Genomic DNA, 12,453 nt, shown 5'->3' with positions numbered 1-12,453 from the left:
AAATCAGTGATTTGCCGCCACCTGCTGGCAGTTTCATTTAGATTTTTAAAGTATCTTTTCAGTTATTTAAATCAATTTCAAAAAAAAAAGAATTCAACTATAAAAAAACTTATATTTTAAAAATTAAAAACACAACATAGCCACTAATAAAAAACCTCCAAATGAACCCTCCATGAAACTCCTTAAATCTAAATGCATACCTTTTTTGAGTTCTTTTGTGACTGGAAACTTTTAGCTTAAACCTAATTCTATAAATTTAATAATGAATTCTGGAAAAGCTTAAATTATTTTTAGACCTGATTTATATCCTATTTTTTTTTTATTAGAAATTTTGGAAAAGCTTAAATTGGGAATATGACATACTTTAAAAATTGCATTACAAAGAATACAAGAAATGCTTAGAATGCAACTATTTGAAAATCTGGAATCTTAGGGGAGCAAAAAAATCTAAATATTGAGAAATCATCTTTTTAAAGTTGTTCAAATGAAGTTCTTAGCAATGCATATTACTAATCAAAAATTAAGTTTTGATATATTTTACAGTAGGACTATTTACTTAAATATCTTCATTGGAAACATGATCTTATCTTAATATCCTAATGATTTTTGTCATAAAAGAGAAATGTATAATTGTGACCCATACAATGTATTGTTGTCTATTGCTACAAATATACCCCAGAGACTTATGACTTATGTGTGTACTGTGTATATTCATTATGTGTATATATAAAGACATACACATACAGGATACATGTAAAAATTATTTCCATGTATTTACAGATAAACTTGATGCTGAAAACATCAAACCGCAGAGTCCCGAGCCGAGTTCACCCACCGAGCAGAAGTACCAGTATAAAGCAGGTAAATCAGGATTGATCGACTGTCCAGTTTAAAAAATGATGATCCAGAGTCGCTAATAAAACTGTCCTTGTTTCGCGCTATCATTTGTTGATGATCCAGAGTCGCTAATAAAACTGTCCTTGTTTCGCGCAGAGCAATGGAAACCGCTGAACCCCGAGGAGAAGAAGAAATACGACCGAGAGTTTCTGCTCGGCTTCCAGTTCATCAGCGCCAGCATGAACAAACCTGAGGGTTCTGCCCGCATGATCTCAGACGTGGTGCTGGATAAGGTAGCTGAAGCTCGCTGCACCACAATGTTTCACACACAGCACACCACACACCCCAACATACACACACACACACCCACCCTTATACACCTGATGTGTTTGACATGTGTTCTCTCTCTGCAGGCCAATAAAACTCCTCTGCGGCAGCTGGATCCGAGTCGTTTTCCCGGAATGAACTGTGGTCCAGATTTCACGCCTTCGTTTGCTAATCTGGGACGTCCGTCAGCCGGGGGCGTGGGCCCGGTCAGTTACCATGGCAACCTCACTGGAATGCATGCTTTTGTGTTTTTTATATTTTACAAACAGTAAAAGTAGACTGTTACTGTTTTTTGATGTAAATAGATGGTGTTTTTTTTTTTTTATTCAGAGCGATATTTAACTTTTTATTTTTTTTAAAAGAGTATCGCCTGAATGTGTGTTAGAATTTTTGTAATGAGTTTATTTTAATTATTATTATTTTTATAGTAGTCATGCTGTTGCTATGGCGTTAAAATATAAATAAATAAAATTAAAATAAATTATTATTTTAATAAAATAAATGATAATGTATTTTATTTAAATTTATTACATTTTTGTAATAAATTTACATTACAAAAATGTAATAAATTTAAATTAAAATGTTGGTAAAAAATGATAAATAAAGGAAAATAAATAAATGAAAAATTATATATTTTTTTTTTTTTTTTTTTTTTTTACAGTAGTTTTGCTGCTTCCATGGTGCTAAAAATAATAAATAAATTGGCCCACATTATTATTATATGTAATTATATAATATAATTAATCATTATAAATATTAAAATAATTATTAAAAATAATTGTAATTATTTTTTAATGACAAATAGTAAATAATTAATTAAACTGAAAAATGTATTTATAATTAATTTAAATAAAATAAATGATAAATAATAAATTAAAAATAAAAATATATAAAAAAATAAAATAAAAAAAAAAAAATAAAAAAATAAATCAATAAAAAATAAAAAAAAAAAAAAAACTCTATACACTAAAAAAAAGTTTATTATTAATTAAAAAATAAAATTATACATTTAATTTATATATTTTATTGCTGCTGACATGGCATTAAAAAAATAAATTAACATAAATTATAATTTATTTTAATGAAATAAATTTAATTATAAATAAAAGTGTATATAAATACAATTTATTTTATTATAAATATAATCTTTCTCTGTCTCACTAGCCGTCCTCTCATCAGCCGCTCCCCCGTCTCAGGTCAGGGTCAGCGCGGGAAGGAGCCGCGCAAAATAACATCCAAAGATTCTCTCACACAAAACACGCACATCAAAAAAAAGCAGAAGGCGAGAATGCCTAAAAACACACAGAAAAGCAGCAGCCCCCGCGCAGAAGAAGACGAGCCCGACTTCCTGAAGACGCAGGAGCTGTTCAAACGCGTGCGGAGCATCTTGAACAAACTGACGCCGCAGATGTTCCAGCCGCTGATGAAGCAGGTGACCGAGCTGACCATCGACACAGAGGAGCGTCTGAAGGGAGTCATCGACCTCATCTTCGAGAAGGCCATCTCCGAGCCCAACTTCTCCGTGGCCTACGCCAACATGTGCCGCTGCCTGATGGGGGTGAGTGGAGCCAAACACTGTCGTATGAGGCCTGAAATAGAGAAACGGCCTTAAACAATTCTATTCTGCTCGTTAGCCAGGGTTCAAAGTCCAAAGCGTGAGGAAAATCTGCGCTGAAACAGTGTTACTCCTCAGCTGCTCCGTTACATTTTTATGAGTTTTTTTTAAAGGCATGTGACTATAAAAGAATAATGGAATAATTAATGAGAGAAGAATATATAATTTGTTTTATTTGATAAATGACGGGGCAGCGGTGGGGAAATGACGTAACCGTGGTTGCAGCTTCATATCACAGCAAGCCTAGTGTAAATGTGATTTATCGTGTGTCTCGCAGCTGAAAGTCCCCACCTCTGATAAACCCGGAGTGACGGTGAACTTCAGGAAGCTGCTGCTGAATCGCTGTCAGAAAGAGTTTGAGAAGGACAAAGATGATGATGAAACCTTTGAGAAGAAGCAGAAGGAGCTGGATGCTGCCACAGTGGTACACACACACACTCACTCACACACACGCTCACTCACACAATCACACACGCTCACACTTTCATACACGCTTACACGCACACACACACTCACTCACACATGCTCTCACAAACACACACGCTCTCACACGCACTCACTCACGCTCGCTCACACGCTCACTCACACACGCACACTCACTTACACACGCTTTCATGCACACACACGCTCACTCACACACACTCACACATGCTCACACTCACACACGCTCTCACACACACTCTCTCTCTCACACACACACACACACACTCTCACACACTCACTCTCACACACGCTCACACACCCACACACACGCTCACACGTACACACACACATGCTCACTCAAACACGCTCACACGCACGCACACTCATACACGCTTACACTCACACACACGCTCACTCACACGCTCACACACACAAACGCTCACACTCACACACGCTTACACGCACACACATGCTCACTCACACACACTCACACATGCTCACACTCACACACACTCACACGCTATCACACACACTCACTCGCTATCACACACACTCACTCACGCTCGCTCACACACACGCTCACTCTCACACACGCATACTCACTCACACACGCTCACTCACACATGCTTGCACACACACGCTCACACGCACGCACACTCATACACTCACACACAAACGCTCACACTCACACACGCTTACACGCACACACATGCTCACTCACACACACTCACACATGCTCACACTCACACACACTCACACACACTCACTCACGCTCGCTCACACACACGCTCACTCTCACACACGCATACTCACTCACACACGCTCACTCACACATGCTCTCACAAACACACGCACGCACACTCATACATGCTTGCACACACACGCTCGCTCACACGTTCACACACGCTCACACACGCACACTCACACACACGCTCACACACACTCACTCATGCACACTTACTCACACACTCACACGCTCACTCTCACACGCTCACTCACGCACGGTCACTCACACACGCACGCACACTCATACATGCTTACACACACACACTCACTCACACACGCTCACACACACACACACTCACTCACGCACACTTGCTCACTCACACGCTCACTCTCACACACGCACACTCACTCACACACGCTCACACACATATTTTTATTATTTTATTTTACACTTGTATTTTATTAGTATATATTGGTTTTCTGTGCTTGTTTAGCCATTTTGTTGTGATTATATATATCAATATAATTACTTTATATATAAATTATTATAAATTGTAATATAATTAATATAATAATAATATATAGTATTATTATCATTGATATTGTTATTATTATTATTATTATTACTATTTATGCAAATATAAATAAGAAATATTACTTTTGTAAAATTTCCCTGTAAATAATTTAATAGTTTAATTATATAAAAATATAACTATTTTTATTGTTATTATTTAATAAAAGCCAAAATAAATATTACTGTTGTAATATTTCACATAAAAATACATTTTTATCAAAAAAAGAATAAAAATCAATAAAACAAAAAAAATTAAACTACATATAATATTAAATTAAAAAAACAAATAATAAAAAATAAAAATAAAGAATTTAAGAAAAAAATTTTTTACAGTGTATGGTAAAATAACAAAATAATATTTATGGCTGGCTTAATGTTTTCATTTTTTGTTTTTTTTCTCAAATGTTAAATCGTGGGGGGAAACACTTCATTCTAACACGTGCAGTGTATGTATTTAAGTAATCCGCAGCCTTTGTGGTTTTATAATCAGCAGCGTCAGATAGCACGACATTGTCAATGTTTGCTTGCCGTATTATGATTTGTATTTGTTTTTTATTAAGAAGATAGCATGCAAGTATGTATATATTTACATGGTTCAAAGGCATTTATGACATCACTTCCTGTCTCCGCCCCTTCAGGAAGAGGAGAAGCAGCGGTTGAAGGAGGAGCTCGAGGACGCCAAAGACAAAGCCCGGCGACGGTCGCTAGGCAACATCAAGTTCATCGGGGAGCTGTTCAAGCTGAAGATGCTGACGGAGACCATCATGCACGACTGCATCGTCAAGCTGCTGAAGAACCACGACGAGGAGAGTCTGGAGTGTCTCTGCCGCCTGGCCGCTGTCCACCTATCGGGAAGAAGGCCAAGGTGACACACGCCCAATACAACACACCCCACTCACAAAACACATCACAAACCAAACACATCACAATCCTATGCAGATAAATATATATACACACACACCCCTTTATACTTTCAGTTTTTTATACTTTCAGTTTGGTGTAAATTTAAATACTAAAATTATTAAATCAAACATGGAAAAAACTAAACTAAAATTGACATTAAAAAATAAGAAAAAATTAATTAAAATAAAAAAGTTTTATAAATGAAAGATACAACAAAACCTAAATTAAAATAAAAATATTATACTATTATTTTTATTTCATCTTTGGCCGTTGAGTTTATAGTTTTTTAAGATTGTTTAAATGTATTATTAAAAATATTTATTTCCATCATACCTCATTAAAGACTGATGTGTTCTGCTGTATTTCTTTGTCTTCTCAGCCCCGAATGGATCAATATTTCAACCAGATGGAGAAAATTACTAAGGAGCGGAAAACCTCTTCCAGAATTCGCTTCATGCTGCAGGACGTTCTTGATTTACGACGAGTAAACAAACGAAATAACTATTTGTGTGTGTGTGTGTGTGTGTGTGTGCGTGCGTGTGTGCGTGCGTGTTGGTGCGTGCGTGTTGCGTGCGTGTGTGCGTGCGTGTGTGCTGGGCGTGTGTGTGTGGTGGTGTGTTGAGCGAGTGCGGTGTGTGTGTGTGTTGTGTGTGTGTGTTGTGTGTGTGATAGTGTTATCAAGAGCTGAGCCTGTCCGACCTAAAGCCCACAGCGAGTGCGTGTTTTTTTTTTTTTTTTTTTTGAGCGAGTGCGTGTGTGTGTGTTTGAGCGTGTGTGTGTGTGTTTGAGCGAGTGTGTGTGTGTGTTTGAGCGAGCTGTGTGGGTGTGTGCGTGGGGTTGGGGGGGGGTGTGTGTGGGGTGGGTGTGTGTGGGCGTGTGGGTGTGGGTGGTGTGGGGTGTGTGTGGTTTGGAGAGGGGGGTGAGTGCGTGTGTGTGTGGGTGTGTGTGTTTCCTGGGGTGTGAAGTGCGTGTGGTGGGGGTTTGCGTGCCGGGTGTGGGTGTTGTGGGTGTGTGTGTGGTTTGAGCGAGGGCTGCGTGTGTGTGCGTGTGTGTGGTGTGGGGGGCGTTGGTGTGTGGGTGAGTGTGGGTGTGTGTGTGTGATTGTGGTGTGCGTGTGTGTGGGCGTGCGTGTGTGTGTGTGTGTGTGTGTGGTTTGAGGGCGGTGCGTGGGGTGTGTGTGTGCGTGCGTGTGTGTGGGTGGGGGGTGGGGTGTGTGTGTGTGTGGGTGTGTGTTTGAGCGAGTGCGGAGGGTGTGTGGTGTGTGTGTGCGTGGCGGCGTGTGTGTGTGTGTGTGGGTGGGTGTGTTTTGAGCGAGTGCGTGTGTGTGTGTGAGTGTGGAGTCTGTGTGTGTGATGTGTGTGTGTGTGTGTTTGAGCGATGTGCGTGGTGTGAGTGTGTGTGTGCGTGTTGTGTGTGTGGCGTGCGTGCGTGTGTGGGGTGGTGTGTGTGTGTGTGTGGGGGGGGGGTTGGGCGGGTAGGTGTGTGGGTGTTTGAGCGTGTGTGGGGTGTGGTTTGAGGCGAGTGTGTGTGGTGTGGGTGTGTGTGGTGTGTGTGTGTGTGTGTGTGGTGTGTGAGCGAGTGTGTGTTGTGTTTTGAGCGTGTGTGTGTGTGTGTGTTTGAGCGAGTGAGTGTGTGTGTTTGAGCGAGTGTGTGTGAGTGTGTGTGTTTGAGCGAGTGTGTGTGTGAGTGTGTGTGTGTGTTTGAGCGTGTGTGTGTGTGTTTGAGCGAGTGAGTGTGTGTGAGTGTTTGAGCGAGTGTGTGTGAGTGTGTGTGTTTGAGCGAGTGTGTGTGTGTGTGAGTGAGTGTGTGTGTTTGAGCAAGTGTGTGTGAGTGTGTGTGTGTGTGTGTGTTTGAGCAAGTGTGTGTGTGTGTGTGTGTGTGTGTGTGTGTTTGAGCAAGTGTGTGTGTGTGTGTGTTTGAGCAAGTGTGTGCGTGTGTGTGTTTGAGCAAGTGTGTGTGTGTGTGTGTGTTTGAGCAAGTGTGTGTGTGTGTGTGTGTTTGAGGAGAGCATTGTGTGGGCGTGTGGGGATGTGTGGGTGTGGTGTGGGTGGTGGTGTTGGGCGAGTGTGTGTGTGGTGTATGGGAGTGTGTGTGTTTGGGCAAGTGTGGTGAGTGTGGTGGGTGGTGTCGGTGTTTGAGCAAGTGGTGGGTGTGTGTGTTTTGAAGCGGGTGTGTGGTGTGCGTGAGTGTGAGTGTGTGTGTGTGGGTGTGAGGTGTGTGTTTGCGCGAGGAGTGTGTGTGTGTGAGTAGTGGTGTGTGTGTTTGTGCAAGGGGGTGGTGGTTGTTTGTGTTGGAGCAAGGGTGTGGCGTGGGTGTTTGAGGTGTGTGTGGGTGTGTGGTGTGTGTTTGAGCAAGGTGGTGTGTGTGTGTGTGTGTTTTGGATGCGAGTGTGGGTGTGGCTCTGTGAGTGAGTGTGTGGTGTGTGTGTGAGTTGTGGGGTGTTTCGAGCGGTGTGTGTGGGGGTGTGTGTTGGAGTGTGTTGGTGTGAGTGAGTGTGTGTGTGTGTGTGTTTGAGCGAGTGTGTGTGTTTGAGCGAGTGTGTGTGTGTGTGTTTGAGCGAGTGTGTGTGTGGTGTGTTGACGTGTGTGAATGTGGTGTGTGGTACGTGAATGTGTGTGTGTTTGAGCGAGTGTGTGTGTGTGTGTGTTTGAGCGAGTGTGTGTGTGTGAGTGAGTGTGTGTGTTTGAGCAAGTGTGTGCGTGTGTGTGTTTGAGCGAGTGTGTGTGTGTGTGTGCTTGTTTGAGTGAGGTGTGTGTGTGTGTGTGTGGTTTGAGTGTTGTGTGTGTGTGGTGCGTGAGTGGTGTGTGTGTCGTGTGGTGAGAGTTGTGTGTGTGTGTTTGAGCTGAACTGTGTGTGTTGTGAATGTGTGTCTGTGTGGGTGTGGTTTGAGCGAGTGTGGTGAGTGAGTGAAGTGTGTGTGTGTGGTGAGTGTGTGTGGTTTGAGGCGTAGTGTGTTGTGTGTTGAGAGCGACGTGAGTGTGTGTGTGTGTGTTTGAGCGGTGGAAAAGCAATCAATTGCATTTGAACAGATATGTGTTTGAGTGTGTGTGTGTGTGTGTGTGCTTTGATCACAGCAATCAATTGCATTTGAACAGATATTGACACAGAAAACACTTATTTTAAATTGTAATAATATTTCACTAGAAACTTGAATGGAAGTAAATAGTTTTCTGTAGAGAGATTTCCAGAATAGATTGCAGCGCTGCGGCAGTGATGTCTCTGTAGTGTGTTCTTGGGAAACTCGATCAGTTTAATTTCTAGTGAAGCACATGAGAGAGGGAGGGAATAATAGCATCTCTGGTTCTGTTTCTTTCTGAGCTCTCTTTCTCTCCGCGTCCCTCAGAGTACCTGGGTCCCGCGGCGAGGAGATCAGGGGCCGAAGACCATCGAGCAGATCCACAAAGAGGCGGAGCTAGAGGAGCACCGAGAGCAGGTCAAAGTTCATCAACAACCACTAATAAAGAAGGACAGCCGCAGTGCAGGAGGAGGAGGAGGAGGAGGGGGGAGGAGGGATGGGGCCCCGTGGAGGCCCCCACACACCCGGTTCCCGTGGAAACCAGGCCCTGATGACGGCTGGAACACGGTGCCCATTTCCACCAAGAACAGACCCATCGACCCGACGCGCCTCAGCAAGATCACCAAGGTCTGATTCACCTCCAGTACATCCATCAATCACCTGATCACTTAATCAATCATCAGAAGAACTGTTATACAACTATTTGAAAATCTGGAATCTGAGGGAGCAAAAAAATCTAAATATTGAGAAAATCATCTTTAAAGTTGTTCAAATGAAGTTCTTAGCAATGCGTATTACTAATCAGAAATTAAGTTTTGATATATTTACGGTAGGAAACTTACAAAATATCTTCATGGAACATGATCTTTACTTAATCATCCTAATGATTTTTGGCACATAATGTCAGTGTTATTGTATAATTGTGACTCATACAATCAAATTTTGACCATTTCAACAAAAACACCCAAAAAATACAGTTTTTATTCTCCAATTATCAAAATAATATTACATTTAATAATGCATTTAAAAAACACATATTTATATACTTTTGGTTTTTAGTTTAATTTCTGGGTTGTAATGTTTTTGAATTAATTTTTTTTTTTTTTTCATTATGTAGTTTTAACATTACTTTTTGGTTTGGGTTTTTAGTTTAATTTCTTCCTTTGAAGTCTTTGTGTGCTTTGGTCATTTTTAGTACTTTTTGGTTTTTAATAATACTGTTTATTTTTTTTTTTTACATGTTAGTTTTAGTTCAGTTTTAAGTGCATCAACCTAAACTCAAGTTGCCGAAGCAACATTTCTGACTTAGTTTTCATCTAGTTATCATTTAACAAAAATGATTTAATAGTTTTAGTTAATAATAATAACCTTGATAGCAGTATTGTATTATTAATATAATTGAATTATTTAAATTATATATTTTAAAGAAATATCATTGATGAGAAGTATTCATTTCTTTTAACTTGTAGTTTGTAAATATCTTTAAAATTATTACTTTAGGTTACAGTTTTTAAGATTGTTAAAAAAAATAAGCAAATGATTATAATTTATCATTTAAATTTATAGCATGTTCTCTGATGTCAGTTAATGGTTTTGACATACAGGTGCACAAATAAAATATATATTTATTTTTATCTTGTTATTATTATCATATTTAATATTTTAAAACTTATATTAAAAAAAAATTTAAAATAACTTTAAAAAATATGAAAAAAAAATAAAAAAAGAAAATAAATTATTTTACATTTACATTTTTGATTTAATTTATTTTTTTGATTTAATGATCTTACATTTTTATCATTTTAAGTGTTTTATTCCTTATTTTAAAAATTATTTTTAAATATTTTAAATTTACGTTTTTATGATTTAATTTTTTTTTTATTTAATGATCTTACTTTTTTTTATAATTTTTAGTGTTTTATTCCTTATTTTAAAAATTATTTTAAAATATTTGAAATTACATTAAAATATTTGAAAATAAAATAAATTATTCTAAGTTTACAATTTTATGATTACATTATATTCAGTTAGTGTGATTGAGTTGCTATTGTAGTTTGTATTAATATTTTGACTCAGGTTTTCGTTTTCATCTTAATTTTAAAGTAGTAGTAATTTTGTTGTGTTTTTAGTAGTTTTGTTTGTTATTCATTTAATATGTCTACACAGTTTAATTTATTTTCCCCGGTTTTTGATACTCTGTGACTCACTCTCAGTATTACGGTGTTTGTGTGTGTGTCTGCAGCCGGGCGCTTTGGACTTCAATAATCAGCTTCTTGCCCCCGGAGGTAAAGGCACGTGGGGCAGCTGGGGCAAAGGCAGCAGCGGAGGCTCCGGAGCCAAACCCAGTGACAGCGGTGAGTGTTTGGACACGTCACATGTATTCAGACGTGATGTGGCTCTGATGTGTGTGTTTACATGTGTTCTCCAGCCCAGGACTCTGGTCGAACCAGCACTTTGAATCGATTTTCAGCACTTCAGCAGCCTTCCTCCTCTTCATCTTCATCATCATCCGCCAACATCGACTCTGACAGGAGGGTTCCTCACAGGTCAGAGGCCTACACCCAGACATTCTTTATTAACATTGTTAATATGGTTATCGAAAACCAGAAAAAAAAAAACATTTTTTGCTTGAAAGGAAATTTACTGAAATAACATAAATATATTTTAAATATTTTAAATGTGTGTGTATATATATCAATCAGAGTTATTATAGTTAACTGAATACATTACAAAAAAAAACACATTTTCTTAAGTTAAAAAATTAAGCAAATGTTAACTGAAATAGAATGTTTCACTCGATGCACTGAATCTAAAACTGAAAAATAAAAATAATAACAATAGACATTTAAAAAAGCAAAACTAAAAAAAAAATAATAATAATAAAAATGTTGCCCAGCTGTAAATTATAGTAGGAAACATTTTTAGTCAAAGTTCATTAATTGACACAAAAAAAGGAAAAATATTAGAATTTTTGATCAGTTATTATTTTGAAGAATTGTATATATGCATTATTCTTATTTATTTTATTACTTTATTTTGAATTGTTAGTAAAGGTGTTTTTTTTATATATATATATATTTGAATTTTTATATATATATATATATATAAATTTATGATGCTGATATGGCCTAAAAAAATAAAATAAACAAAAATACATCAAATTATTGAAACTTTAAAATTAGAATCAAACAAAAAAATTACATTAAAACAAATTTTAAATATTAATAAACACTGTTACATGACATGCAAGTTTATTTTAATGTTTTGTTTTTTAGTGTGTGTTATTTTTAAATATTTAAACAATTGTTTTACATACAATTGAAGTATTGAGATTGTTTTAAATCTTATTATTCTTGAGTTTGCCTTGAATATAGGCTTTGATGCTGATGTGGGGTAAAATTATTAATATATAATTAAATAAAAATACATAAAATTATAAAAATTTTAAAAATGAAAATGTAAAATTATAACCATAATGTTAATAAAATAAGAGTGTTGTAGGCTTCTTCTGTGCTTGCACTGAAGGTGTGTGTGTGTGTGTCAGGAGTAGCTCCAGTCGGGAACGCAGCGATCGTTTCGAGCGGATGGACCGGAACCGTCCCGCGGTCAGCAAGCGCAGCTTCAGCCGGGAGAAGGAGGAGCGGAGTCGAGATCGAGAGCAGCGTCCCGCTGAGATGCTGCGGCGTGTTTCCAGCATGACAGACGAGCGAGAACGAGAACGAGAGCGCAGCAGCCGCGACAACGGTACGCCGAACCCGGGTCAGAGGTCACGGGTTTAGTGACCAAAAGCATTGTGCAGAACAAGGGTCATCATAGTTAAGAAAACTATATTTTGATTTTATTTTGTGTTTTAGTTTCCAGCTCAGCTTTGAGGTCATTATTTAAAAGCAGCTCTTTTTAGAAGGACTGGGATAAAAATTTTTTTTTTTTAAAGCAGTCATGATTTTTATTTGAGCAATCTAATATTGATCTGTTTCCAGATATTTAATTCAAATCAAAATCAAAATCGATTTCAGAAAATCAGGACATCGG

At 38.1% G+C, this 12,453-nt stretch overlaps 1 protein-coding gene across 1 annotated transcript in view; it reads left to right on the top strand.

Annotated features, from left to right (window-relative positions):
* The window catches only part of LOC109079827 (eukaryotic translation initiation factor 4 gamma 1-like), a 50,075-nt gene that overhangs the window by 26,007 nt on the left and 11,615 nt on the right, over positions 1-12,453 (top strand). Inside the window, 13 exon segments of the mRNA XM_042740093.1 lie at positions 781-861; positions 994-1,130; positions 1,251-1,389; positions 2,349-2,722; positions 3,057-3,203; positions 5,141-5,341; positions 5,749-5,889; positions 8,749-8,903; positions 8,905-8,954; positions 8,957-9,048; positions 10,664-10,775; positions 10,850-10,967; positions 11,966-12,165. Coding sequence (XP_042596027.1) covers positions 781-861; positions 994-1,130; positions 1,251-1,389; positions 2,349-2,722; positions 3,057-3,203; positions 5,141-5,341; positions 5,749-5,889; positions 8,749-8,903; positions 8,905-8,954; positions 8,957-9,048; positions 10,664-10,775; positions 10,850-10,967; positions 11,966-12,165 — 1,947 coding nt within the window.

This window comes from Cyprinus carpio, chromosome B15 (genome assembly GCF_018340385.1).
Source record: "Cyprinus carpio isolate SPL01 chromosome B15, ASM1834038v1, whole genome shotgun sequence".
In the NCBI taxonomy this organism is placed as follows: domain Eukaryota; kingdom Metazoa; phylum Chordata; class Actinopteri; order Cypriniformes; family Cyprinidae; genus Cyprinus; species Cyprinus carpio.
Note: the sequence above shows the minus strand (reverse complement) of the source record. Positions and strands in the feature narration are given on the sequence as shown.